Source organism: Mus caroli, unplaced genomic scaffold, assembly GCF_978045245.1.
Source record: "Mus caroli unplaced genomic scaffold, Mus_caroli_1 scaffold_15, whole genome shotgun sequence".
Taxonomy (NCBI): Eukaryota; Metazoa; Chordata; class Mammalia; order Rodentia; family Muridae; genus Mus; species Mus caroli.
In genome coordinates, this window is record NW_028227270.1 from 16,580,654 (window position 1) to 16,606,996 (window position 26,343).

Sequence of the window (26,343 nt, forward strand, 5' to 3'; positions counted from 1 at the left end):
TTTAATGATTACATTTAATACTGACCAGAGTCCCAGGTCATCACCATAATACCTGCTACTTGAGTTATATTTTCCGTTCAAGTAGGACAGTTTTGCAAGGCTCAAATATTAAAATGCTAGTGTGTACATGAAGTTTAAAAGTTAGGATATTTTTAGTTATAAAAATGACTTTTTTTGAGATCAGAAAAGCAAAGAGAGTTTATTTTGGGCCGACTCAGAGCTTTCATGGAGACTTTAATCTTTTCAAGTAGTTTTTTGTTTTTAATTACATATTGGCTTTTTGAAACAGGGTTTCTTTGTATGTAGCCCTGGCTGCCTTGTAACTCACTATATAGACCAGGCTGGCCTCTAACCCACAGAGAACTTGCCTCATCTGGGGCCTCTTTTAAATGGCTGGTGGCTCATGCCTTTTAATCCCAGCACTCAGGAGGCAGAAGCAAGCAGATCTCTGTGATCCTGAGGCCAGCCTAATCTAGAGAGGGAGTTTGAGTTTCGGGACAGCCAGAAAATGTGCCACCCTGACACACAGGTGTTAGTATATTACTAGATCAGCTCCGGTGGGCATCTAGGTGGGGAATGCTCAGTGGAGGCATGGGTACAGCTCTACTATCCTTGCCAAAAGGCAAGAGAAAGGAGGCACCATAAAAGGCATGGAAAAGAGGAAATTAAGGTCGGAGCCCACACTCTCCCTATCTGTGGGGAAGGCAAAATGGAGTCGCACATGGCTGTCTATATGCCATAAATAGTGTCCAAGGAGACGGACCCTGGACCTCTGCTGTGCTGGGCACTTTCAGATCAGAGTCTGAGTTGAAGGGAGAGGCATGAGTGAGGTCAAAAGACCCTGGCCTTAGCAACTGGGGTCATTGTCACCTCTGTTCTTAAGGCAAAGTTTGAAACCTAGGATGCTGCACAGCCTCACCTGCAAAGGCAGCTCATATCTACCGCTATTGGAGGGATGCGTATGAAACTATGAAATGGTGGTATTTCAAAAATTGATCAGAATATTAAAAGCAAGCCTTAATTTCATTAAAGCACAGTCTATACGCTGGAAAATATGTTTGGGTTTCACCAATGCTAACACAGTGAGAGTTTTAAGCCTGTTCAGAATAAGATGAAGCAAGCCCCCCTTTGAAAAAAGTGTGCATGTGTATAAATTCTGAGATTTATCTGATGGTACAGTAAGGCATTTTTAGTTTTTATTTTGGTTCTAGAAAATACAAGCTATTGTATAATTTATAAACAACAGAGCATAAGATGCTCAAACTATCTTCTATGTAGACTACTAATGACAGCATTTTTATCTTTAAAAAACTGTAGAACAGGAGCACAAAACAGATGAGACCAAACCCAAGTAAACACCATTTTCCTTCCTTAAAACTCTCATGGCTTAGAGTTAAATGTTAGCTTGCAAACATGGAGCCTAAGGCTCCCTTCACTTGGTTGCAGGAACCTGAAACGGTGTCTCCTCACCGTTTATGTGGAATTTATGCTCTGAATTTCACAGATAGACCAGCCACACCAAGCTTCCACTCTTTCAGGCACACTGTTCATTTCCAGCTCATCACCCTCTTTCTTGTCAGCACTCACTCAAGTCAAGAAGAGCCCAGACTCCTCTCATCAACGCTAAGAACATCCAATTCAGGTGTTATGTTCTCCCACTAGCTCCTCTAACTGATGCCAACTAGTTAGGCAGCATCTGTATTTCTTTACAAGAATCTTCCGAGTCCACATGGGTGTGGTTCTGGTGGCCCTCCCACCAGCCAGAATGTGAGCACTTCAGGGGAGCAGATGGGCCGTCTACAGCTGCTGGTAAGAACTCTGCCACCAACTTCAAGGCTGAGGATAGAATCTTATAACTGTGGACAGAGTTGTAAATACAGACGCACACACAGTTGCCCAGGCTGTCATTTATCAATGCCCTGGCCTCCAAGAACTAAATGGGTAAGAGGAGACGTACTTAATCTAAGGAACTAAGAAAAACAAACCCGAGAGCTTGTATGCAACAGATGATGAGAAAAAGAATGGGGAACCTAGGGACCACGCCTGTCAGCTTACAGCAGCTTCTAAGTGTTCAGGTAATTTAGATGCAGCCAGAAATCTTGTAAATTTACAGATATGTAAATCTGCATTGTTGGGGACAGGACATGGGGAAATAAGGGGAGGGGGGAGATGACCCCGCCAGAGCTCGGGGCACTCGGTGTGCGGACTCGGGAGTTGGTGCCCCCACACCGCTGAGTGCAAGCCACGGGTCCGAGGGTGTGGGGAGGGAGCAGTCTGGGGTCCCTGGGCCTCATGGAGGCCAGAGGTGTTGGGGGGAGGCGCTGGGTGTTTCCCTTGCAGGTGAGAGTCCTTGGTCCCCTCAGTGGCTGGAAACGCTGGGAGGCCTTCCTGCCACTTTGCTCTTTAGGGGAAGGCCTTCTCCATCGCTCCAGCATGGTGAGTCTAGAAGAAAGGAGGCAGTCCATGGTTTTAAGGCATTTATTGTAGAAAGGCAGAGAGAAAAGAATAGAGAAGTAGAGGCCGACCATGGCATCTTGGTGAGAGGGGGAAGGGAAGGGAAGAGATAGGGAGCAAGGGGACAAGAGGCAAGAAAGAGCTCAAGAGAGGAGGGGCAAGCAGCCCCTTTTACAGTGGGCCAGGCCTACCTGGCTATTGCCAGGTAACTGTGGGAATGGAGTCCAGCCAGAATATCAGGAGCTTGGGACATTTTCCTATGTGACTGAATGTGGCTACGGGATTATGGAGTTGAGGCCTTGTGGTGTCAGGAGCCTACATCTGGGAACGTAGCTCACGGTTCCATCCCTTGCGGAATTTTCTACTGGGTCTCTGGAATAAGCCTTGCTCAACCAGAGCCCAGACTGACTTTCACGGTCCAAAACTGCATTTGGTGAAAATGGCAAACAATTGGGTTGTAACGAAATGAATCGAATACCATTTACCTACTTAAGTTGATATGTTTACCAGCTATAATTATAAATGCAACCTTTACAGAATGCTGGCTGTATCTTCAGTACCTGCTAAAAAAGGACATTGTTTGAATTTCACTGAAATATTATTGATAATCAGATACATTAAGGGCTACAGGTGCTCTGAGAAAGCACAGTATAATATTTCATAGGCGAGAGACACCAAGGCCTTGAGGGGGTAATGACTTTGCTGGGAGCTCCACGGAGGAGTAAAGAGATAGAATGTGCTCAGGGTTGTTCAGGCTCAGGCTGCAGAGTTACAATATCAGCACTTTGGGCCAGTTACTACTAAACAAAGTTTTCTTTCTGTTTCTTTCATATTGCCTACAACTTCTTATTTTAGTGAAATTACTTTACTCAGATATTTCATAAGGTACACAAATATTACAGGGAAATATATTAATAATGTTAAGATATTTCTGGGGGAAATGACTAGCCATTAAAATCTTTTATTTTCTGTAGCAGATTACTGAGTGAGAAGCTGACTGTGTATGACGTATGTGACACTTTGGGATCACTGGCTTTGTCAGAACTGGAAGGAAAAATAACCCTAATATGTCAATTGATATTTTCTTATAATTAACTGAAGTAAAACTTATAAATATGATGAACTATTCATTTACAGTGGTCATTGCTAACACTGTTGTACACACAATGGGATGAGGCCATTTATGTAGTTTTTCTTGTTAAGCTTACAATCTAGAAAATCTTAAATTTACATGCATGTGTGTATCTCTGTGAGCATCTCCATGGGTACCACACAAGTCAGATGAAGGCATCGGCCCCTCGGAGCTGGAGTAACAGGGTCCCAGGTGCTCATGAACTTCCCGTCGAGGATGCTGGGAACTGAATTAAGGTCGATCCTAAGAGCAGCAAGAGCGTTTAACTGTGGAGCAACTTTTCCAGCTCCCTGCTGTTTTTTTTTTTTTAAAGTGTTTTAAAAATGACTTTTATTTTTATTAATCCAAATAACCTTTTATTAATTCAGATAACTGAACTTTTACAAAAATTAGCATAGACAAAACAAATCCCTAAATGTCTCAAAGTTCTGTGCTTTAGTTCAAACAACTGACAAAACTCTAAACAAAATTACTTTTTTATGGGCCAGGAGAGTAGCCAGTTAGTGGAAGAGCTGAAGATACGAACGTACGTAGGTGTACTTCACGGGAGCAGTGTAGCGAAGGGTGTGGGTGTAGCTTCTGTGTAACCTGAGCAGAGATGAGGGGACAGTAGGGGACTTCCTAGGACTACCCCTCAGTCAATCAGGGAATGTCAGTTTGGGTGCTGGGTAAGGGAACAGTTACTAAAGCCCTCCGGCCTGCAAGGCCAAGTGTACGAATCTCATTTTATGGCCATAAATTTGCCCACAGCCACACATGCACTTACCAATCTGAAGATGTATGAAGTGCACCATAGCAAGGTACGCAGAGACTTCGGGGCTGTTCGATGATAACAGGTTGGTGATCAATGTTTTTATGGCATAATGCATTAACTTGGTGGTATTAGGGACTATTAGATGTCAAACTACTCTATACTGATAACCATGAAATTAAAAACCTCAGAGACACTTAAATCTACTGACATGTCATTGAAAATGCTTATTTATATACAAATTTCATTATTACACAAAGGCTTTCATGATGCTATCTCCAAGTCGTCAATTTAAAAAAGTACAGAATGGAAATCTTAATTTAAAAATTTTCACAGTGCTACTAAGATCTGTGACTGAAGTGGAAGAGGAAATATCAACATTGATTATCCATGAAGCCAGAAGTTCAGTGTGAAACTCACTCTAAAACCATTTCAGAAAAAAATAAATATATATGCACACATTCATAAAAACTTTCATAACATGAATATATGTAGGCATCATAGACACTGGATACAATTAAAATCAGTTTTAATGAGGATTTTGCTGCTACCACACAAAAAGCTCTGTGTTTGAGGTATCACCTAAGACATGCCAATATGGCACATTTGTAAATCAATCCAGGATCTACCGTAATAATCTTGACCAGCATAGAATCTCTCTGCCAGACTTCCTAGTAAGCTAAATGATTGTTTTCAAAAGGGGATGTTTTAATTGTTATAAAAACATGGGAGCCAAGTGCCAGAAAGATGCATTTCATAAAACAATGGCACTGTTATAAATACTTTCATTATTATCTTCCTGTAGATCCCATTCATTTAAAAACTTACTACTTAAGATCAGTAAAGCAGTTTTATCCTCAATGATGTTGTTTAAAAAGTCTAGAGATTTAAAAACAACAGTGAAGACCCTCACTATCTTTATACATTACAGAGTACATAAAGCTATTCAGTATCAAGAGCAAATCACTCCCGCCGAGGCAGCTGTGCCACTGGAAGGTGGGCACGACTCAGAGCTGCTAAGTAGATCATTCCTTTGATTGCAGTAAAGCCTCGTGCTAATTGACTTACCGAGAGACAGCACCGGCCTAAGCCACCAAAACACAGAGCCAGAATGATGAGCTTTGTATGTACACATATCTGTACTTGAGGCACATCTGTTAAGTAAAGAGATGGGTTTACTACAGATGGTCAGAGAGAGAAGGGCCCCGATAGGTGAGAATGTCTTTATGGAAGAGGCTGGGACTTTCTGCAAAGCGTAATCACATAGCAATTCCAAGGAAGGTTCAACAGTTAAAAACACTGAATTCTTGAATTTTCTGAGTTAGGCCCAAGACTCTGTTACTTTTTGGTGAGTTCAGAATGGTTAGGGGAAGAACGCTTTTCCTTTTTTCTCTTCTTTTTTTCCTTTTTGTGATGTTTTCCTTTCTTTGACTTGTTCTTTTTTTCCTTTTTCTTTTCTTTTTTCTGATACTTCTGTTTCTTTTGTTTTGCGGAGTCCTCCTCAGTGGCACTGGAGTAAGACCTATGGGCAAGAACACTGCTGTGACCGGAGACATCAACTGTGTAGGGTCTGCGCTGCCTCAAGTCTTGGGAGAGGAGGAGTGAACACGGATATGAAAAAGTTGCCTTCTATTCTCCTTAAATGCAGCATTCAATGATCGCTGCCTAGTCACGGAAGCTGATAAAGCTACCATCTCCTTTCTGCTTAGCACTAGAGAATTGAGGTGTTTTTCTGGGGCTGCCACAGGCTTGCACACTGTGCTCCCTGCCCATCAGAATCTCACAGGGGAGACTGAAGCAGAGGTCACTGACCTCATGCACGCAGCCCACTCGTGTATGTAATCACTTGTTATCATGTTCTCTTAACTCACAAAAGGATGCAATTATGACTCAATATAAAAAGGATCCTAATTGTTCCTCAGTATGAATGGATAAGAGCTAAAAATTAACAAAATAAAAGCCCTTCTGCAATTCCTGTCATCTTTCATAATGAACTTGATCCTCCTGCTGCAGAGTGATAGAAATGAGCACTTGTATTTCCAAGAGATTTTTATTAGTTATAGAAAGGGGGCTTTTTAAAAAAAAAATTTTTATTTTTTTTGATTTTTTTCGAGACAGGGTTTCTCTGTGTAGTCCTGGCTGTCTTGGAACTCACTTCGTAGACCACGCTGGCCTCGAACTCAGAAATCCGCCTGCCTCTGCCTCCCAAGTGCTGGGATTAAAGGCGTGTGCCACCACGCCCAGCGAAAGGGGGCTTTTAAAATGAATACTTGCATGTAGGCGAATGAGGATGATTTATCATTATATTTTTCTAATATTTTAACATGAACTTGAGAGGAACACCCATAGAATTTTCTACCCTGATATGGGTATGCAGAGTTAGGGTGGAGATTAAAAAAAAAAATCAAAGAAGTCATCTTTTCAAATCTCCTGTAAAGTACAACATTTTACCTATGTCTAAACCCAGAATATGTATGTAACAACATAGAAACTTAGTTCATTTAAAATGCAGTAAGCATCTTAAAAGTTAGTGCATATGTATAATATTGTGTGGACTGAGCAGGTTGTATTTATATATTTAGGAGTTTATCTTCTATCTATCTATTTATCTATCTATCTATCAATCAATCTATCTATTACATAAAAATATAAATAATATTTCAAAGTCTTGAAAAAAGAGGCCACAGATTTGAAAGGGAGTGGAGGGTATATGGAAGGATTGGAGGGAAAAAGGGAAGGGAGAAATTATGCAATTATGTTGTATGGTTTGAATATGCTTGGCTCAGGGAGTAGCACTATTTGGAGATGTGGCCTTGTTGGAGTAGGTGTGATCTTGTTGGAGGAAGTGTGTCACAGTGAGTGTGGACTTTAAGACTCTTGTCCTAGCTGCCTGGAAGCCAGTCTTTTCCTACCTGCCTTTGGAACAAGAGGTGGAACTCTCAGCTCCTCCTGCACCATGCCTGCCTGGATACTGCCATGTTCCCGCCTTGATGATAATAGACTGAACCTCTGAACCTGTTAAGCCAGGGCCAATTAAATGCTGTCCTTAATAAGAGTTGCTTTGGTCATGGAGTCTGTTCACAGCAATGAAACCCTAACTAAGACTTATGTCTTAATTTAAAATCTTTTAAAAAGTTAGCTCAGCAATCTAAATATTAGGACTATACCCCAAACTAAGAAACGTCAGAGCAGATATAGGGCAAAAGTGAATTCATAAGCCTGAAGGGTTCAGGGACCCTTGCCCCTAGGAGTGGCTTGGGTGAGCCCCTAACCCCAAGCTTCCCCTCACTTCTTTCTTTTTATCTTGCTGTCTACTTATTCCCATATACATAGCTTCTTCTGTGCCTGTGCATTTTTTCCTTAGCTTTTGGTACTGGATTCTCAGGTTTAAGGCAAAACTAGGTTTGAGCATAGCATATATGATTAGGTAGCTATCTTCACATGCATACAGAAGTTTGGGTTTCAGGGCCTAAGGTCTCTGAGGCTTGGCATAGATAGGTCTGAAAACAAAAAATATACATACATACACACATATAAAATATATGTGTGATGTGTGTGTGTGTGCCCGTCTATATGCACACACAAGTATATCAGAACCTCGAACACAATATAGCCTCATGTTTCCTGTAAGCAATCCTGCCTGCTTTGTTAGCATAAATAACAATACACTAGTCAGAAATCTGAGCTCTACACTCCCAGCATAGATTATTTAACTCCCAACACTTGAAAGTAAGTTTTTTACAATTCATAAGTTTTCTAGTGTATTAAAATATATATAGTCAAGTACACTATAAAATTATAAAATGGCAACACCTGATTTTTAAAAAAATTCTCAGAGAATAAAGTCCAGACCAGTCCTTACTATGAACAAATGCTCAAAAATATGTCTACTTATTTTAGTATAAATAAGACTATACTTAATAATCAGGGGAGGATCTATCTCTTACTGAATTTGATCAATTTCTTTAATCAGTCATTAAAAGTCTTATCAGTAAAATATTCAAAAATAGCTAGTGAGGGTTGTGAAAGATCTGAAGAAAGTCTGGGCTTAGGAAATTCTATTAAACTCCATTAATAAATAAATTAATTTATTAGTCATTGTAATGATAGGAGAATATAGATATTTAGAATCCAATTTCAAAATGAGCACAAACTATATATGAAGAATTTAGATGTGTATCCGACTAAGATGGGCTCGTGTTATAAAAGTAACATCCAGAATACAAATGTATAAAAGGGAAGGGATGTGACCACTGCTCAGGACCTCAGTTCGCTCCAGAGAACACGTGACTAAGCAATGACTTCATTTCTGATTCCTGTTTTCTAATGTAGAGGACTTTGCTATTTCACTAAACTAAACATCTCATTCTCATGAAGAAGACATGAATAGTAAATTGACTGGACTCTATCAAAACAAAAATCTATAATCCCTCCTGTATTCACAGCTTTTGGGTTTCTTTTCCAACAAGTAAACAATCCACTAAGACATACCTTTTCCTCCTTTTCTTCAATTTAATTTTCTCCCTGCTCTTTTCCTTTTTCTTTTCTTCTTCTTCATTTATTCCTGTAAGGAAGGTAGGGAGAAAATAATCAGGTCACCACGAGTCTCTGTCCCAGAACGCTGTGTGTGTGCATGCACAGATTGTAGTTTATAGTTAGAAGGACAAAGATAACAAAAACACAGGTGTCCATGCAGATAGGTATATTCACATACATAAAAGTAAAGAAATCAGCCGGGCAGTGGTGGTGCACGCCTTTGATCCCAGCCCTTGGGAGGCAGAGGCAGGCGGATTTCTGAGTTCGAGGCCAGCCTGGTCTACAAAGTGAGTTCCAGGACAGCCAGGGCTACACAGAGAAACCCTGTCTCAAAAAAAATAAATAAATAAAAAATAAATAAATAAAAAAAAGGAAAAAAAAGTAAATAAATCTTTTTTAAAAAAGCGCTCTGAAAATCTCAAACACAGTAAGTTTCATATTTATAATCCTCTCATTTTAAATAAGTAAGTAAAAACTGCATTTTACTTCTATATAATACTCTGTTCTCTAACTGGAAGTTTACAAGCACACAACTGCACGGTAATCCCGTTATGATAACAAGGCTTTTTGTACACAAGACTGCACAAAATGAGAGGTGCTCTTTCACAGCCTATTTGGAGTAGTATAAGAGCTTCTTATATTATTTTCTTTAATGATTTTAAATGTTTATTTTTACTTATGCGACTGTGTACCTATATGCCTCATGTGTGTAAGTCCTGTGGAAGCCAGAGGAGGGTGGACGATGCCCTGGAGCTGGGCTTACAAGCAGTTGTGAGCTTCTTGAGGTGGGAGTTGAACTCAGTTCCTCTGGAAGCACAGCAAGCTCTTTTAACTGCTGAGCCATCTCTCCAACCCCACTTAGGTAAATCTTGGTAAGAGTATGTCCAAAAGCAGAAATGAAATTCCTGGAGCTTATATATTGTCAGTCTTAGAACTCTTGCTTGCCCGTGCCTAGGATTCTTTGTGTACTTAACATTTCTAGTAAGCTTTCGATTGTCTAATCTCTGATATTTGACAGTGGGACCTGGATCCAATGTTTTGTGTTACCCAGTGTAACAGGCAACAAACGAGGAAAAAGCAAAATGCCAACTATGGACTCAAAGACCGACGTGCCTCCTGGTCTCATAACTGATTACTAATGTTATGTCGGTGACTTCCCTCAAAGCTGAAGCTCTCACCTATGCTGTAGCCCTCGTATGCAATAGGAAAGACGCCTCTGTGATGTGCACAGTTACATAAGCGTCCTGTGAGTCAGAAGAGGACAGCGGACAGGAACCACGGCTTACTTTTCTCCTGCAGAGCCTGCAGCTTGTTCAGCTCCTCATTTTCTTCATCACTGTCCTCACTACTGGTGCTGCTGACGTCCAACACAATGTCCCTTTTGGGATCTACCCGGAGAAAATTGCGGCACTCGAAAGTCAGATGACCAGCTAAATAAAGAAAACAAGAGAGGAGGAGGAAATCTATACCCATAGCTGTGCTTTTTGCTTTGGTACTTCACAGTAGGCAACCGAGTACTAGTTTTCAGTGACAACACCAAAGCCTCACTTGCACTCTGCCGCGGGCGGATCTACTACTGTTCCCTGTGGTTTTGAGTGAATACACTCTTCCAACAGAACTTTCCCCTTCTTCATGCAACTTCTAATTCAAGAAACACTGTGGGGCACTTGTCCTGCATTTCAGAATACTGAATCAACATTTTCTCTTTCGATAAGCACAGATTATTTTACATTATTTAGATCAGGATTACTAACATACTCTCATACATGAAACTTTTTATTTCCCTGTAGCTTTTTCGCCTCGGCTTGACTTCTAACTCGTGTGGTTATATCTTTCATCTAAGTAAAGGTGTCGTAACCTGTAGGCATCAATAAAACTAAACAGACCTCTTTAAAGGACTCAAAGATTAATATTTCAATTCTGATATCAGTTTTCCTAAATTCTTCTCGTAAGGAGGCTTCAGTAATTGTTCACTGTGATGGTTACCGCTGATTTGGTCTTGAGAGGATGGAGGCTCATCTGAAGACAAGGCTCTTGCACGCTCTGAGGGTTTGGATGAGGTGAGTTGAAGTGGGGAAGACTCACCCTACATGTGAGCAGCCGCATTCCTTGGGCTGTGTCCTGGACTGAACAAAAAGGTCACAGGGTGGCCAACAAGATGGTTGCTACTACTGAGCCAGAGGACATAAGTTCCATCCCTGTGACCCATATGGTGGAAGAAGAGAACAAAGTCCTCAAGATCTCCTCTGCTGTTCACACGTTGCCATGGCCCATGAGTAACCACACACACACACATACACACACACACACACACACACTTAAAGCAGAAAGTCAGCTCAGCAACCATTTTCCTGACTGGGGGTAAAATATGAGCAGCTGCCTCAAGCACCTGCTGCCATGAGTTCTCTGCCAGGATGGAACTGTACCTCAAAACTGTGGCCCTAAAGAAACTCTTCTTCCTGAAGTGAGTATGCTTCCTGTCTGGGACTCTGTCAGAGCAACCAGACAATTAACTTGGGAAAGCATTTACTGTGTATTTTAGAATTCACTATTACAAATGCCATTACAAGAACTAACAGAACCCTTGTCTGTATCATGTCGTCCACATGGTAACACTGCCACACTCACCTGGAAGAGAGAAGGGGGGGCGGATTTAGTGGTGCTATTAAACCTTTTGGAAGTTCTGCCTTGGTCCCATCCCATCCCATCTTCTAGAGTAATTACAGAGCTGGGATCACAGGTGTGGGTCACTATGCCTGAGATTATGTGGTGCTATGGACTGAACTCAAAACTTACTGCATGCTAGGCAAATGATTTACTAATTGAGATATAGCATCAGCCTATAAGACTTTTTTAATAGTAATTTCTTAGCACTAGCAAGATAGTTCTGGTCTCAATGTTAACTGTACACTTCATTCCTAACACTTAGAAGGTAAAAAGATCTGGTTGCCAAGTGCTTAGTGTTCTTTTCCTTGTAATTGCTATTTTGTAGGTTCTCAAACATGAGGGGTCTTGCTAATTTCTCTAAGTGGTTAAGTGAAATTTTCCTAATTTCCATCTCATGGTGGGGCAGGGATCCTGGCTTTATGTAAGAGGCTCTGCTCCAGGCATCCAGCTACCCTCAGGTCCTGATGGCACTCAGTCAGTGTGTGACTCACTGTGCGTTCGGCATGCACCCTCTGCTTTCCCTTGAAGACCCCCTGCAGCCCAGCAGCGGGGTGGGTTGCCTTCCTTTTGAGCTAAGTTTCTTGGTTTGGTTCTGTTGTTATCACATTATTTCCCTTCAGTGCTATGCACTTAGTGCAGAAAAGAGGGCTTTGCACTGTAGCCTGGCTTGCCATTGGGACTAGAATTCCTGACACAATCTTACTTTAGTCAAGTTAGCTTTGTATCCAAATGCCTGGCGCTGAAATTGACATGTGAGACAAATGCTTAGGAGTCCCTACAACTGGTCTGGCTTCATGTTAATGACGGTGACATGGTAAATTACTTGTAAATTGCAATGGAGTTTGTTTTTTTTGTCTGTTGCAGCTGTTTTTCTTATTGGTTTAAGTGAAAGACACTTAGGATATCATTGTGTCTCCAAACTATTAGTCTACTTGTGGCTTCTTTTCTAAATAGACTCTCAGATGATAAATGGTAAAGAGTTATCAGAATGTAAGGGGCTGGGGAGTTAGCTCAGTGACAAAGCACTGGCCATGTGAGTATGAGGCTCAGAGTTTGGATCCCTATAACACTATAGCCCCTGTTAAAAAACCAAAAAGGTCAGGCGGGCATGGGAGCTACCTGTAGTCCCAGTACCTGGCATGCAGAGACAGAGGATCCCTGGGGCAAGCTGGCTAAGTAGAGTAGCCAAATCATCAAACTCTGAGTCAGTAAGAGGCTGGGTTCAGTATGACATAACCCATAAGTGGGTTGTACCTTCTGTAAGTTGTCAGGATGTAATACAGGGGAAAAAGGATGGCAGCTGTCTTAGTCAGGGACAAAACATCATGACCAAAGAGCAAGCTGGAGAGGAAAGGGTTTATTCAGCTTACACTTCTACACTGCTGTTCATCACGAAGTCAGGACTAGAACTCAAGCAGGTCAGAAAGCAGGAGTTGATGGAGAGGCCATGGAGGGATGTTCTTTACTGGCTTGCTTCCCCTGGCTTGCTCAGCCTGCTCTCTTATAGAACCAAGACTACCAGCCCAGAGATGGCACCACCCACAAGGGACCTTTCCCCCTTCACCACTAATTGAGAAAATGCCCCACAGCTGGATCTCATAGAGGCATTTCCCCAACTGAAGCTCCTTTCTCTGTGATAACTCCAGCTGTGTCAAGTTGACACACAAAACCAGCCAGTACAGCAGCTATATAGAACTTCTCTCTCTGCCTCCTGTAAGTTGTGAGGGGAACACACACATCCTCCATCTTACTCTGCCTTAAGGGGGGGGGGGCAGAGACAAGAGAGCTGCCCACACTAGGAGCCCAGGAGAAAGTGAGCTAAGGAGAAGCAATTCCTCCCATTCTGTTGTCACCTCAGTCATTCTGTCACAGTGACCAGAAAAGGGAAGATGCCTGGACTAACTGAATTCTGAGGGCCCAGTGTCTTGCTTAGGGGGAAGACAGCAGTCAGCTGAAGCAAGTGCCCCAATTAAATATTTTATGTATAAGAGTTGCCTTGGTCATGGTGTCCTATTTAAATGCTTTCTTTTATAACAGTTGCTGTGGTCTATGTAGCACATGAGCAGTTTAGTCTTCATGGGGATCCCCCAACAACTGGAGCAGGGGCTGTCCCTGAGTCTGTTGCCTGCCTGCCTGTAGATCCCCTACCCCTAAAGGGACTGCCTGCCTTGGTTGGCCTCAGTGGGAGGCCAAGCAAAAGGGGAAAGTGGAATGGGGGTTGGACTTGCACAAGGGGGTCCTGGGAGGAGAGGAAGGGCTGCTAAGTAAGTAAGTAAATAAATTTAATAATAAAAAAGAGTTGCTGTGGTCATGGTGTCTCTTCACAGTAGTAAAACCCTCACTAAGGCAATATATTTTGCCACTATAAAGAGTAAAAACAAAAACAAGCAAACAAACAAACAACCAAACAAATCCAGCACCACACAGTATGAAATCTGGTACCTAGATTTCAAATTCCACTTTCCTACCCTGTACTGGAGGAACCCATACCTTAGTTTTCTAATATGCAACAATCGCAGCCCACAAACATTGAGGACCTACTATGGCTGGCCAGTAATGACCTGAAGTCATTACTTAATACAAGTCATACTTAGTATTCACAGCAACCTTTATGAAGTTAGGATCTTGTGGTGGTTTGAATAGGCTTGGCCCGCACAGACTCATGTGTTTGAATGCTTGGCCATAGGGAGTGACACTATTAGGAGGTGTGGCCTTGTTGGAGGACGTGTGACCTTGTTGAAGGAAGTGTGTCACTATGGGGGTGGGATTTGAGGTCCCTCAAGCTCCTACCAGTGCAGAAGAGACCCTCTTCCTGGCTGCCTTTGGATCAAGATTTGAACTCTTGGCTCCTCCAGCACCATGTCTGCCTGCACGCTGCCATCCTTCCTGCCATGATGATCATGGACTGAACCTCTGGAACTGTAAGCCAGCCCCAATTAAAGACTTTATGTATAAGAGTTGCCTTGCTCATGTGTCTCTTCACAGCAATAAAACCCCAATCAGGGCAGTTCTATAACTGTCATTTTGCAGAAAGAAAACCAAAGTACAGAATAGGTAGGCCATGGGCCAACTACTGCACATCCAATGAGTGCTGAGGTGTGATCTGTTGCCAGAGTGAACATTCATAAAAACGAAGATCAGGAAACTTTTGTGGAGTTTAACTGCAGTCTGTGGTATTTATTAATAAGTTATTTTTCTAATAACAAAGTTTGTAAATAAATTTCGTGGTATTCTTTGGAATCTTTGTTTAATCACTTGTATTTGTTAGAAGATAATCCTTTAATGAACTGGAATATATCCTAAGAGTTCAGTATAGTTGGCACAGATGTCAAACACCTTTAGAGGCAGCAAGTGCTTCCAGGATAACTATTTATTAGCGAGGCCTGAAGAACTGCTGGACTTATCCTCCAGGGATGTCGTTTACAGAATGCAATAACATTAGTGATACAGTCTGTAATTACACAGGCTTGGGTGGACCTTCTAGTCCTTTTTTAGATTAATCACACCGGACTTATCATTGAACGGTTTTTTGCCCATGCACAGAAATTCTGGGACCAATCAAATCTTTATAATGAAAGAAAATAAAACTTGAGACCTGTGATTCATGTAATAGCCCAAAGAGTTGTTTGTGAGCTTTGAAGCCTGGGACTAAGAACATAGCAGAACAGGCCAGGACATGCCTGGGCAGGCCCATTGTTAAGACATTCCTGAGGCTGCTTGGCCATAAAGATAAAGAGAATGCAAAGTCATGTCTGGACTGACTGGCCCAGCGCCAACCTATCTCCAGCCCTTCTGAGGTGGGTTAAATGTTAACCAGATGCTCTGCTGTTACCTCGATCTGCACGTACAGTTTGCTGATGTTTAAATGAACCAATTGTGTGAAACCAAGCCAATTCCTCCCCCAGCCCCAGACCCTTTTCTATAAAAACCCCTAGCTTTCGAGCCTAGTGGCTGACAACCGCTGTCTCCTGTGTGAGATACATGTTGGCCCAGAGCTCTGTCATTAAACTACCTCATGTGTTTGCATCAAGATGGTCTCTCGTGATTCTTTGGGTGCACGCCGACTCCGGATATGAGTGGGGGTTTCCCCACTAGGTTCTTTCAATACAAAGGGATACATTCAGGAAACATTAAAAAAATCATTTCAATGCCTTTACCTCTACATCAGTATCCAAAAAGGGAGAAATAATAGAGGTGTGTGTGTGTATATATTTTATTTTTTTATCTATGGGTGTTTAGCCTGCATGCATGTATGCATGTGTACCATGTGCATGCCTGTGGAGGCCAGAAAAGGATGCCCGATCTCTGGGACTCGAGTTTCAGATGGTTATGAGTTACCACATGGGTGCTGGGAATTGAACCCCTGCCCTCTAAAAGACAAGTGTTCTAAACTGCCTAGCCACCTCTGCAGCACCACCTATTATTCTTCTGTGTACATAGTCCTTTACTTTTGTATTTTCAATTATTTTAGTTCTGTTTCCTCCAAACAGTCTACAGCTGACCCCTAATATTCACAGCATCTTAGCTAGTTACCACATAGGGAAGGGCTCAGGGCCACCCACAGAGCTGCTGAGGTCAGGATGCTGAGTCATCGGCCCCCCAGGAAGCAAAGGCCCCAGAAAAAATGATCACAGTAGACAGAAAGTTGCTTTTCAGCACACTTACGGTAGCCACATTTTCTGCAGCCTGCTCTGACATTGTCCTTGTTGCAACCTGAAATACAATTGGAGAACATTTGGGGAAATACATGTAAGTGAGAATAAGGTCTTTATCATATGATAAAAACCTAAGATAACCCTTTGTACTAAAGTTCCTAGAAAAAAAATCTCTAATCTTAGCAACACCACTCTATTATTTTGATGAATAGTCAACTCACTGAAAGTGAATTTACCCAAATCATTTGACCAATATTTCAAGAACATATTTTTTCTAATTCAATTGGAACCCAGCATTATAATTGAGAACTTAAACATTTTAGGAATTCCACAATATAGGGGAAGAGATTGCAGGATACTATGGCCTTTTTTTTTTTTTCAGAAAAAATAATCCCACCTTTCTCAAAGAAATTGGTGAAATTTTATCCATAAAATTCACTGTAATCCCAAGGTATCATTACAAAAGCAAAGCAAAACAAAGCACTTAGATTCAGCACTTGAACTTTGAGACATGAAAACAAAGTAGTTACACATCCCAATTTGATAAATGTTTACAAATATTCACAATATTTCTGTGTGCTCCATACATAAGAAGGTGCTGACAATATAAACACTAGGAATGAAAGAAAACTGCTCTTTTACAATTGTGACAATTACACACTTAAGAATGGGATTTGAGTCACTTCAATGTATAGCTCAGCAGCATGGAGAATGGCTGCGATGATGCACAGCTCTCAACTACTGTCCTCCTCCGGATGGTCAAGACGAGTAACTCTGCCCACCAGACATGCATGTGTCTCAAATCTCAGCCACTCCCGTCTACTTTCCATTACTCTGTCTGAACACACTCTTCGTTTTTTGTAAGTCGGACACAGATTCTTTAAGAATCTATGCATAGGCTAGCATGCGCCAGAATTGTATTCTTTTTTTGTGGCTGAATATTCCATTGAATGTTACAATGAATATTATTTTCTACCAGTGGCTTCTGTGAAGCAATGAGAGGCCCATGGAGCATCACTCCACTCTCTGAGGAAGGGGGTGTCACTTTCTAAATCCTTCAAATGGCGTTATCATTCTTAATGTAAGACTAAATATATAGTAAATGTAGAGAACAGACAGAAAACATCAGTAATTGTAAAAGGTGAAAGATTTATATGCTCTGAAGAGAAACCAGAGTATACATCCGTAATTGTAAATGAAAATAATTCTTAAACTCTTTCTTTACTATGATAAAACTGAAACAACTAGTTATTTCTTCCTACTTCTAGTTTGGGACAAAAAATACACTCAATGAGCTGCTCTTGTAAACACACCCCACAACACTGCACAGTTAAACAGCTCTACTGCAGCTGACAACCTCAGAGGACAGTGTGAGAACACACAGAGCATGCCCCTGACATCCGAGCCTTCTAGGAAATCCCACAGCACAGAGGTTTGTAACATTTCCCACTGTCAGCTAGCCTCTGAGTGACAGGGAGAACCTATCTGGTAGCACTCATCACCCTGTCACACCTTCCTAAGGACTCAGGAGTTGCAGTTCTTTTGTTTTTGGTTTTTCGAGATAGGGTTTCTCTGTATAGCCCTGGCTGTCCTGGAACTCACTTTGTAGACTAGGCTGGGCTAGAACTCAGAAATCCGCCTGCCTCTGTCTCTCAAGTGCTGGGATTAAAGGCGTGCGCCACCACAGCCCAGCCAGGCATTGCACTTTTTCTTAAGCTGCTTTCACCTCAAATCCTATTGTCACTTTCAAGTATTTACGTATTTAAATCAGAAAAGGCCTCCCTGTTCAAGTTTTTGAGCACTGGGCACTGGTCCCCTTCCCTTTAGACTCTGTGTCTCTACTTTGCCCCATGAGAACCCACATGCCACAGTTAGCAGAACTCACTATGGAATACAACTGGATTAATCTAATCTAAGGTTTCTCCATTATGAAAATGACAGCACATTGACAAAAGGCTCAGAGAATATGGGTCAGTGTTAAGTTTGTTTCCATAGAAACCACAGATGTTGAATAAACTGCTTCTTGCACCATTATTACTTCTGCCACAGACTAAGAGTAAGGGACAGGTGTAAAACTGCCTCACCTCAGCCTGTGCTAAAGCTGCACTCATTTATAGCAAAGGAGACTGATGCCAACTCATTCTTCACATGCTTTCCTTGTTTTAGAAAGGACAGAACATGAAATTTCCCTCAGGTTATCTTAACAGAGACAAAACTTTTTTTATCATAAAAGAACTAACTAGATCTCCCTACAAGCTACTTCCTCAACTGCCTTTGGCCAAATTAAGATCCCAACTTTATTTATAGTTATTGGCAAGATGCCCAACATTTCTTCATGGGCCTTTGAGACCAAGACAAAAAAGACCTCAAAAAAGTGATGTAATCATAGCTCAAACTGTCAAGATCTGGCATCTGTAACCTCAACATTTGGGAGTCTGAGGCAGGAGGATCATGAGTTCAAGTCTCGTCTGGCCTACATACATAGAGGCTAGTTTGGGCTATGTGAGACCCTGTTTGGGGGAGGGGGCAGGGAGTCCATTTTCCAAGGCACTGATGGCAGTGACTGGTTGCTCTGTTTGGTTTGCTTCACCTTTTCTGAGCATCACTAGCGAGGATTTTCTTAGATTCTCCTCTGCATCTTTCCTTTGCAGCTTAATCATTAGTTTCTGTTGTGCAGACAAAAAGTGTAGCTGGGGGCAGTGGTACTGAAAAATCCTTGTAAACCCAATTAGGGAAGCTGCACTGTGAGGCCCCTTCTCCCAGGAGAGATCCCTTCTCCCTCTGATGTGCAGCTGTTTCCTTCATGCTCCTGGTTTACTCACCACTACGCTGGCTTAGGATGGTCAGTGATGCCCCCTTTAAGTTTTCCTTTATAATCAGGACCTACAATGTGAAGGTCACTATAGAAGCATAAAATAGGGCCAGGTAGTGTGTGTGTGTGTGTGTGTGTGTGTGTGTGTGTGTGTGTGTATGTGTATTGGGGAAGCGGGGTAGAAGACAGAGGGCAAATTCAGAATACAGTTGAAAGTTTGTGAAACAATATTTGTAACTTGCAGGAAGGACAAAGGGAATACTCCCAACACATTCTGAGAGAAAAAGCCAATGGCTACTGGGGAAAAGGCAGGGAAGGGGCAAACAGTAGGCAGACAGTGTATGGAGAAAGAAATAGGAATTACTCTAAAACATGTTGAAGATGCCCACTTTTCTTTACATGCTAAAATGCCCATTAAAAAACAGTACCAGGAATCTACTGTCACTTATCAGAGGAGCACGTGTTGAAAAACTTGAAGAGGCCATTGAGTGGCCATGCTCTGGAAGAGTCAGTGGGGTGCAAATTAGCATAGCACCAAGTCAACCACAAGGCCTGAATCCAGCAGCCCCATGCCTGGGAACTCAGACAGTTAGTTAGTTCGCTTGCACAAATGCAAACCAACTATGTGTAAAATTAAGCACAACTACATAGTTTGCAACTTTAAGAATAGAAAGAGTTAGCTGGGCCGTGGTGGTGCACACCTTTAATCCCAGCACTTGGGAGGCAGAGGCAGGAGGATTTCTGAGTTTGAGGCCAGCCTGGTCTACAAAAGTGAGTTCCAGGACAGCCAGGGCTACACAGAGAAACCCTGTCTCGAAAAACAAACAAACAAACAAAAAAACCAAAACATAAAGAATAGAAAGAGTTTAAATATAAGTAGAATAGTATATAAAATATAGTCTGAATGAAACGAGGCCAGTGTTCAATGAAAGGGAACAATCTCTAACATACAGAGAGGAAGCTATAGCAGAACTGTCTGTGCTGTTGCGTTTATATACAAGGAAATGGGACTTTACTTAGCTTCCTGTTTCTTCTCTTCTGTAGTCAATCAGGCACACACACACACACACAAATTCTTTAAACTAAACATGTTTACTTGCAGGCCTTTTAATATATGTAAATCATAATTTAGTAAAGCAGTTGCCACGGAAAAAAGCAAAGCAGGAAGAGATAGAAGGATTCAAGAAGAAGGAAGCCGAGGCAGGAGGATCCCAAGGCATCAGGGGTTACATAGTGGAAACATTGTTTCAAAAACTGGAACAGAATGGCTAAAAGAAAGGGAAGGAGGAAACACGAAGAGATTCTCCTGGCGGCTCCCTCAAAGTATGGAGGAAACATCAGCTTCGACATAAATGCAGTTAGTTAGAAGGTACATTCCAAGCATTCTCAAGACAAAGGTTAATTTTGAGAGAGGACTGTAACTTTTACTCTGTAGGCCAGTCTGATTTCAAATGCATAGCGCTGCTCCGTGCCTCTGGCTCTTCCATGCTGAGATTCTAGGCATGTATACCACACTAGGCTCAAAGCCGACATTCAGCCATGGAAAACTGTCAGGTCCCAAGCCCACAAGACCTCCGCCCTGGCTCAGTCGGCACAGGCTGGACATTCAAACATTCCTCAGAAACCTTGTTTCTACTTGCCAGGAAAAGACATTACTTTCTTATCCACTCCTATAGGGAGTTGTGTGAACACTCCCCACCCTGCCCCCTCCAACAACAGAAATGCAATCTACTACTCTATTAACTCCAACAAGCCACCTCTCCAGAGCCCCACACTAGTTCCCAGGCTGTTACAGCTTACCCGCCCCTCCCCCACCCCCAACACATAACTCCTTATAACTCCAACCATTTTTGCTGCCTTCTCTGCTCCCACATTCTTGGCAGTTGGCTTCTTTCCCCACCCACCGTTTCTCTCTGTCCCTGAGAGGTAGCCCTGGCAACCTCCCCAGATGCTTCGGGCTATTCTCCATCTCTTATCCATAAAAACCTTCCCCCTCAATCATAGTCATTTGGGTGGTTTCTTTACTGAGCCCCTCAAATACCGTATCAGCAACGAGAAGAACTTAATATTCTATTTTTATTGTTTGCCTTATACTTTGTAGAAATAATCAATTTCAAAAGTAAGCAGATAAAGTAACTAAGCTTTCTTTGCATCACTTAGCAACTGTATCACTTCTGCCACAGGGCGCCATCTTTCACTTTTAATTTGATAGAGTCAGTAAGAGTGGGCTGGATTTCCTTTGTCACAAGGTTTCCACTTGGTAATCTTATTATCACTTAACATACTTTGGGGCTCCTTCAGTAGAATAGTAATTTATTGAGTTTTTTTTTTCTTCTTTTTTAACATAGACATGCAGTTGCCTGTATAAAACATAATTCTGTCCTGTGAAAGTCAAAGGCAAAAAACTCCCAAGTGTTTGATCCCTTCCAATGGTTTATAGTAATAGTTGTAGATATACTTTCCTCAGGATCTTACATGGAGTAATGAAACTGAAATACAGAACAAACAAACAAACAAACAAACAAACAAACTAGAAATTAGAAATTCCTCACAAATTTAAAAAGTAGGCTAACTGAATTTCTTGAAAGAGGTCCTATTGTTTAGATTAAAATGTCTTCTTAATCATTTGAACCCCAAGAGACAGATAAGCCAGTCAGAATCCCTTAAACTACTGATATGAAATAGCTAACGTAGGCAAACACATAACATTCTTCCATTTGTGTCACAAAAATAATCTATGAAAAAAAGCCAACCTGGGTATGTGATGCCCACCAATCAGAGACTGCAGCTGGAGCAGTTAGCTTGAGGCCCACCTGCTGTCTTGTGAGTTTCAGGCAGATTTGAGCTACACTGAGCAAGAGTTACAACAGGCACAGGTTAGAAAGATCTTGAAGTCTCCTTCAAAAACATGTTGAACTGTCTCCAACTGAGATAAGCACAGCAGTCCATGGTGGTCTTTCCCTAAATCAAGATCCCCAATCTCCCTCTTTGGTCTGCCCCAAATCAATGAGATCTTAACTGGGGAGCCCAGGTACCCATAAATCCTGGGAATATAATCTATTGTCTGAGGAAGCAGAATCAAGACTTCCAGCACTGGATTGTGGTTATCATAAATGAGCTATAAATCCTGTAAATGGGTGTAACTCTGAACTGGTATTAGAAAAGCCATAAACATGAATGAAGTCCCTCGCTATAAGAAGGTACATTGTACTAGATTCCCTGGGTTAGTGTACACATGGCTGTACCGCAGGACAGACTGTGCTGGCCAACATGAGAAACAACATATAGTTTTGCTCATAAGCATAAAAAAGAGGCAGACAGCTGAAAATTTAAGGCAGGTATGCAATGGCCTCCAAGTAAGATAAGAAAACCAATAATGAAGAGATGACAAAGACACACAGCACAGGTGGAAAAACACCTGAGAGGTCAGAAAAGAGCTGAAGAAGTCAGGTGTTTGGGTTTTTTTGTTTGTTTGTTTGTTTTTGTTGGTGGTGTGTGTGTGGTTGTGTATGTGATTGGAGTATACATAAGAATGGCAGGAAAAGGCAGAAAGGTCATGCTCAGGTTACACACATCATTCTTGCAGAGAAGGGAACTGGAATATTTGAGAAGCTTGAAGAAATTCAAGATACTGTCCCTCTAGTTATGGGGACAAGGAAAGAGCCTATGAAAGGTTAAGTGGCTTAAAGAGAATTACAAAATCCACAGATTGCTGCCCCTCAGGAATGACAGAATCGGACATGATTCATGAACACTATTTCAGCAGCCGTGTGTGAGAGGAAAGACGTTACCTACAGTTTGACTGAGGAATGAGGAAAATTGGCTGTGGTGTGACTTCCCACTTCTGTATTACGAAGATGCTTTGGCAGTATTCTGAAGGGATGTGAGACTGGGATGCTGACCCTGCCATTTCATCCTCTGCCCTGGCTACACAGACAGAACAAGGTCAGCATCTGCACTCATCCTTCTCAGCAACACATGCTGCCACTTGGACCAGTCAACTCTTGAGGGAGAATGGTGACTTACTAATACAACTTCAACAGCTGAGCTAGGCTGAACAACTGTGAATGAGCAAAGAAATGTTCCAAAGAAAGTAAACTTCACTGAATCCTATGTTCAATGCCATTTGTCAAATGACTAAGTGTCTAAGATTTTTTTTCCCAAAGATCTTCAGTATCTCATTGTTACCTACATAATGGTTTAAGCTGGCATTCAATGTGGTGGAAACACGTGACCACTGAAGCAGACAAGGCTGGTGGCTTGTGAAAAGCAGCCTCATTACTCTATAGTTATACCTTATAATAACCAGGCGCACAATCACCCCAAGCTGAATCCATCACACCTAAAATAAAAGAGCATGCCACAATACGTGTCCTTCTTGATGATCACCTCAATGGAGCCCCATTTTCCTTCCGTGCAGCGTCTGGATCGATCATTCAAGAAATTATCTTAACATCTTCTGTGTCTGTATTTTCTAAAGCAGTTGCATTGTGCATTTGTGCCAACTGTCAAGCCTATTATCTTGATTTTTGGGGGGGTGGGTTTAAGCAGTTTATGTAAGTCATTCCATCTGGCTTAATGACACAATTTATTATTATGCTTTGAAACATTATTTTGAATTGAAAGGTTAACATTTTTTTTTTTAAACACTGGTCTCAAGTTTAAGAGCATCTCAAACAAAGCTAGAAGAAAAATCACTTTTTGTCCCTTTTCTTCAGGAGCAAATTATCATTCCTAAAGTTTTACGGTGTGTCTCCTGGTGTGTTCATACTACACCAGTGCTCCAGCACCTGCCCAAATGATGGGCAGTGACAGCAGGCCAACTCTGGGTACAACTGTGTGATGCAGAGGTCACCAGAGCCTCACGAAATGCCTAGGCAAGTACTGTGCAGGCTCATGGTTCTCGGCTCTCCCCTTTACACGCTGTTATCCCTAGGCTCCAGTCAGGTCTTGCCTTCACACATTACCCACTGTGCCTGCACAGTCCCTCACACTTTATCCCTTTAGTCCTATAATAAGTGTTTGTTTTGACTCTGACTTCTTGCCTAGTATTCTGTTTATTCCCATGCTACCTATTGGCCATTTCCATCCCGGGCCAGACAGACCTCAACACAAGCTCCAGACTGACCTTACCACCATCTCTCAACTCTGATCTTGAGGGATGTCTTCCCAGTTATGAGGCCTCCTCAAATGAGCTAATGTCAAAATCCAGGTTAATCTCATTTCCTACCCACATCAAAGCAATTAATTCTTAGTGATTCTACCACCACCGCCACCACCACCACCACCACCACCACCCCTCCAAGTTAGCTGCTTCTCTCTTAATGAGACCACATCCTCAATGGTAACATAACTGACCAGAATCACCCTTAAGTACCAACAATGCTTCTACATTAACTAACTCTCCTCTAGGTCACAGTATCCTAAAATGTAATTTTTCTTAAAGCTGTTAAGTGTTTTCCTACTGTCTATTAACATCCTAACACTTTGTTTTTGCTTGTAAGGTCCTTCAGTCTCAGGAAATCTATTGTGCTATGGATATGTTGGAGAATGCATTTGCATTCATGGTGGCCAAGAGCTTGGATAACCTCCGTTAGCTTTTGTAATAAGCAAGTTACTTGATTTCTCCGCCTGTGAAGTGAGACTAACAACAGCTATCTCATAGCAGGGGTTATTAAAGGGAGAAAAAATATATACAATGTTTGACATAGTATCAGATACATGGGTTACATAGTAAAAGTTAGATACTTTGAATTATAGCTTTAGTTAATTTCTCATTTCTCTCAGATTAGCTGATTGTTAGCCACGGCAGGGCTCTTTCATTCCCTCTTTTAGTTCCTCTTCCTTTCTGTATTCGCTCCCTCTCCCTGCAGGTCCCCTGCACTCTCACATTTCTTTAGCTTTCACCTGGAACATCCTTTTGTACACTCTGGATCCTGTTAGGTGTCCTGTTTTTGCTTGCCCCAGCATTAGTTCTACTTTCTGTAAATTCCCGCCCCCACCCCTACCCCTCCCAGACTTCTAAGAGAGCAAGGGTTTCTATCCTGCTGACTGCCACACAACTCAATAAATGTAGTCCCCTCTCTTCTCACAGCTCCTGGAGTGTTCCTCTGCAGAAGTTAGGAAGCAGCCCCACCCCGCAACAGCTATCTCTAGAATAAAGTTCAGAAAAGGCTGCCACGGAACAAAGACAGGGGTCAAACAGTAGCGGGAAGGGGATAAGCAAAGTTTAAGCAAAGTTGGGGCTTCATAAATATTTTCAGGGTCTTTCCTACAGTACTATGCACTGTGAATCTCCGAGATGCGAGGCGGGTATATCTCTTAAAAACACCTGCTTGATAATAGGGTTATCAAGCACTAAGAATGTGCAGAAACACATTCTGACAAAGCCAGCTTGGGGAAGTTCTTAGCGGCTCCCCAGTAAACTGGAGCACCAAACAAAAACATCCCCGGAGCTCAGTTTGCCGTTTCTAGGTTAGAAACCTCTGAACACAAAAGTGGAACCTACAAAGAATCTTAGATCTAATTCGAGAAAGCACCGTCTTGAAACTGATAGGGAAACTGAGGCCCGGAGGGGCACAGCAGCCGGCCTGCAGCCACACAGAAATTACAGGCTGGAAGTGCTAGAACAAGCCCCCGGTGCTCTTCTTGGCGACTTTCAGTATAATGTGTATAGCCACCTGGATTCGGCAAACGCTCACATTTCGAATTTTATTTTGAAATCGTGTGAAAGTTACAGTCTTCTGGGCAAGTTGTCCCCTTAGGCCTACAGTTCTCATTGTCACCAAGTCCCTTGTCCCTCTTACAATACACTTTCCCTCTAATCCTGTGCAGTTTGGGCTTGCCCGAGAATGACAGAGATGATCTTTCCCTATCTTTCTCACCCCGCTTTGAACTTGTAGTATAAACTTTTTCATGTAAACCGACCACATCTAAATTTTTAGGCCTTCGCCTGGTTCCCCAAGTGCTCGCTGCCACCCACCCCCGTGCTCTGGGCTCCCCTGCTCGTCTCATTCCTCTGGAGTGAGAGAGCCCTGCGGTTGACCTTCACCTGGGACTGCCATGATGCAGGTGAGTGGGATCGTCGGAGTCCTGGGCTTTCGAGATCACGTTAGGTTCAGGTCCGTTGCGAGGACAACGCACTCCCAAAGGGATCTCTCCCACCCGGCCACTACAACTTCACCGGGCAGGGGAAGGCCCGATGCACATCTAGGGTTGGCGGAACTAAGTGGCTGCGGATGCAGTTTCCAGGGGTGTCTTACCGCGGAGCACACGAGGTCGGAACCATTTCGGCCCGCTTCGGAGGTGAGTGCTATCTGCAATCGCCTGACCTGGA

General features: G+C 42.3%; 1 protein-coding gene across 1 annotated transcript; it reads right to left on the minus strand.

Moving 5' to 3' along the window:
- Positions 1–4,849: 4,849 nt before the first annotated feature.
- Srek1ip1 (SREK1 interacting protein 1) lies at positions 4,850–26,231 on the minus strand. The gene is made up of 5 exons (XM_021180318.2): positions 26,059–26,231; positions 16,206–16,253; positions 10,160–10,303; positions 8,829–8,901; positions 4,850–5,859 (listed from the first exon to the last, which is right to left on the minus strand). Exons 1-5 carry the CDS (start codon positions 26,069–26,071, stop codon positions 5,676–5,678), a joined length of 462 nt encoding a protein of 153 aa, XP_021035977.1. The 5' UTR covers positions 26,072–26,231; the 3' UTR covers positions 4,850–5,675.
- Positions 26,232–26,343: the final 112 nt, after the last annotated feature.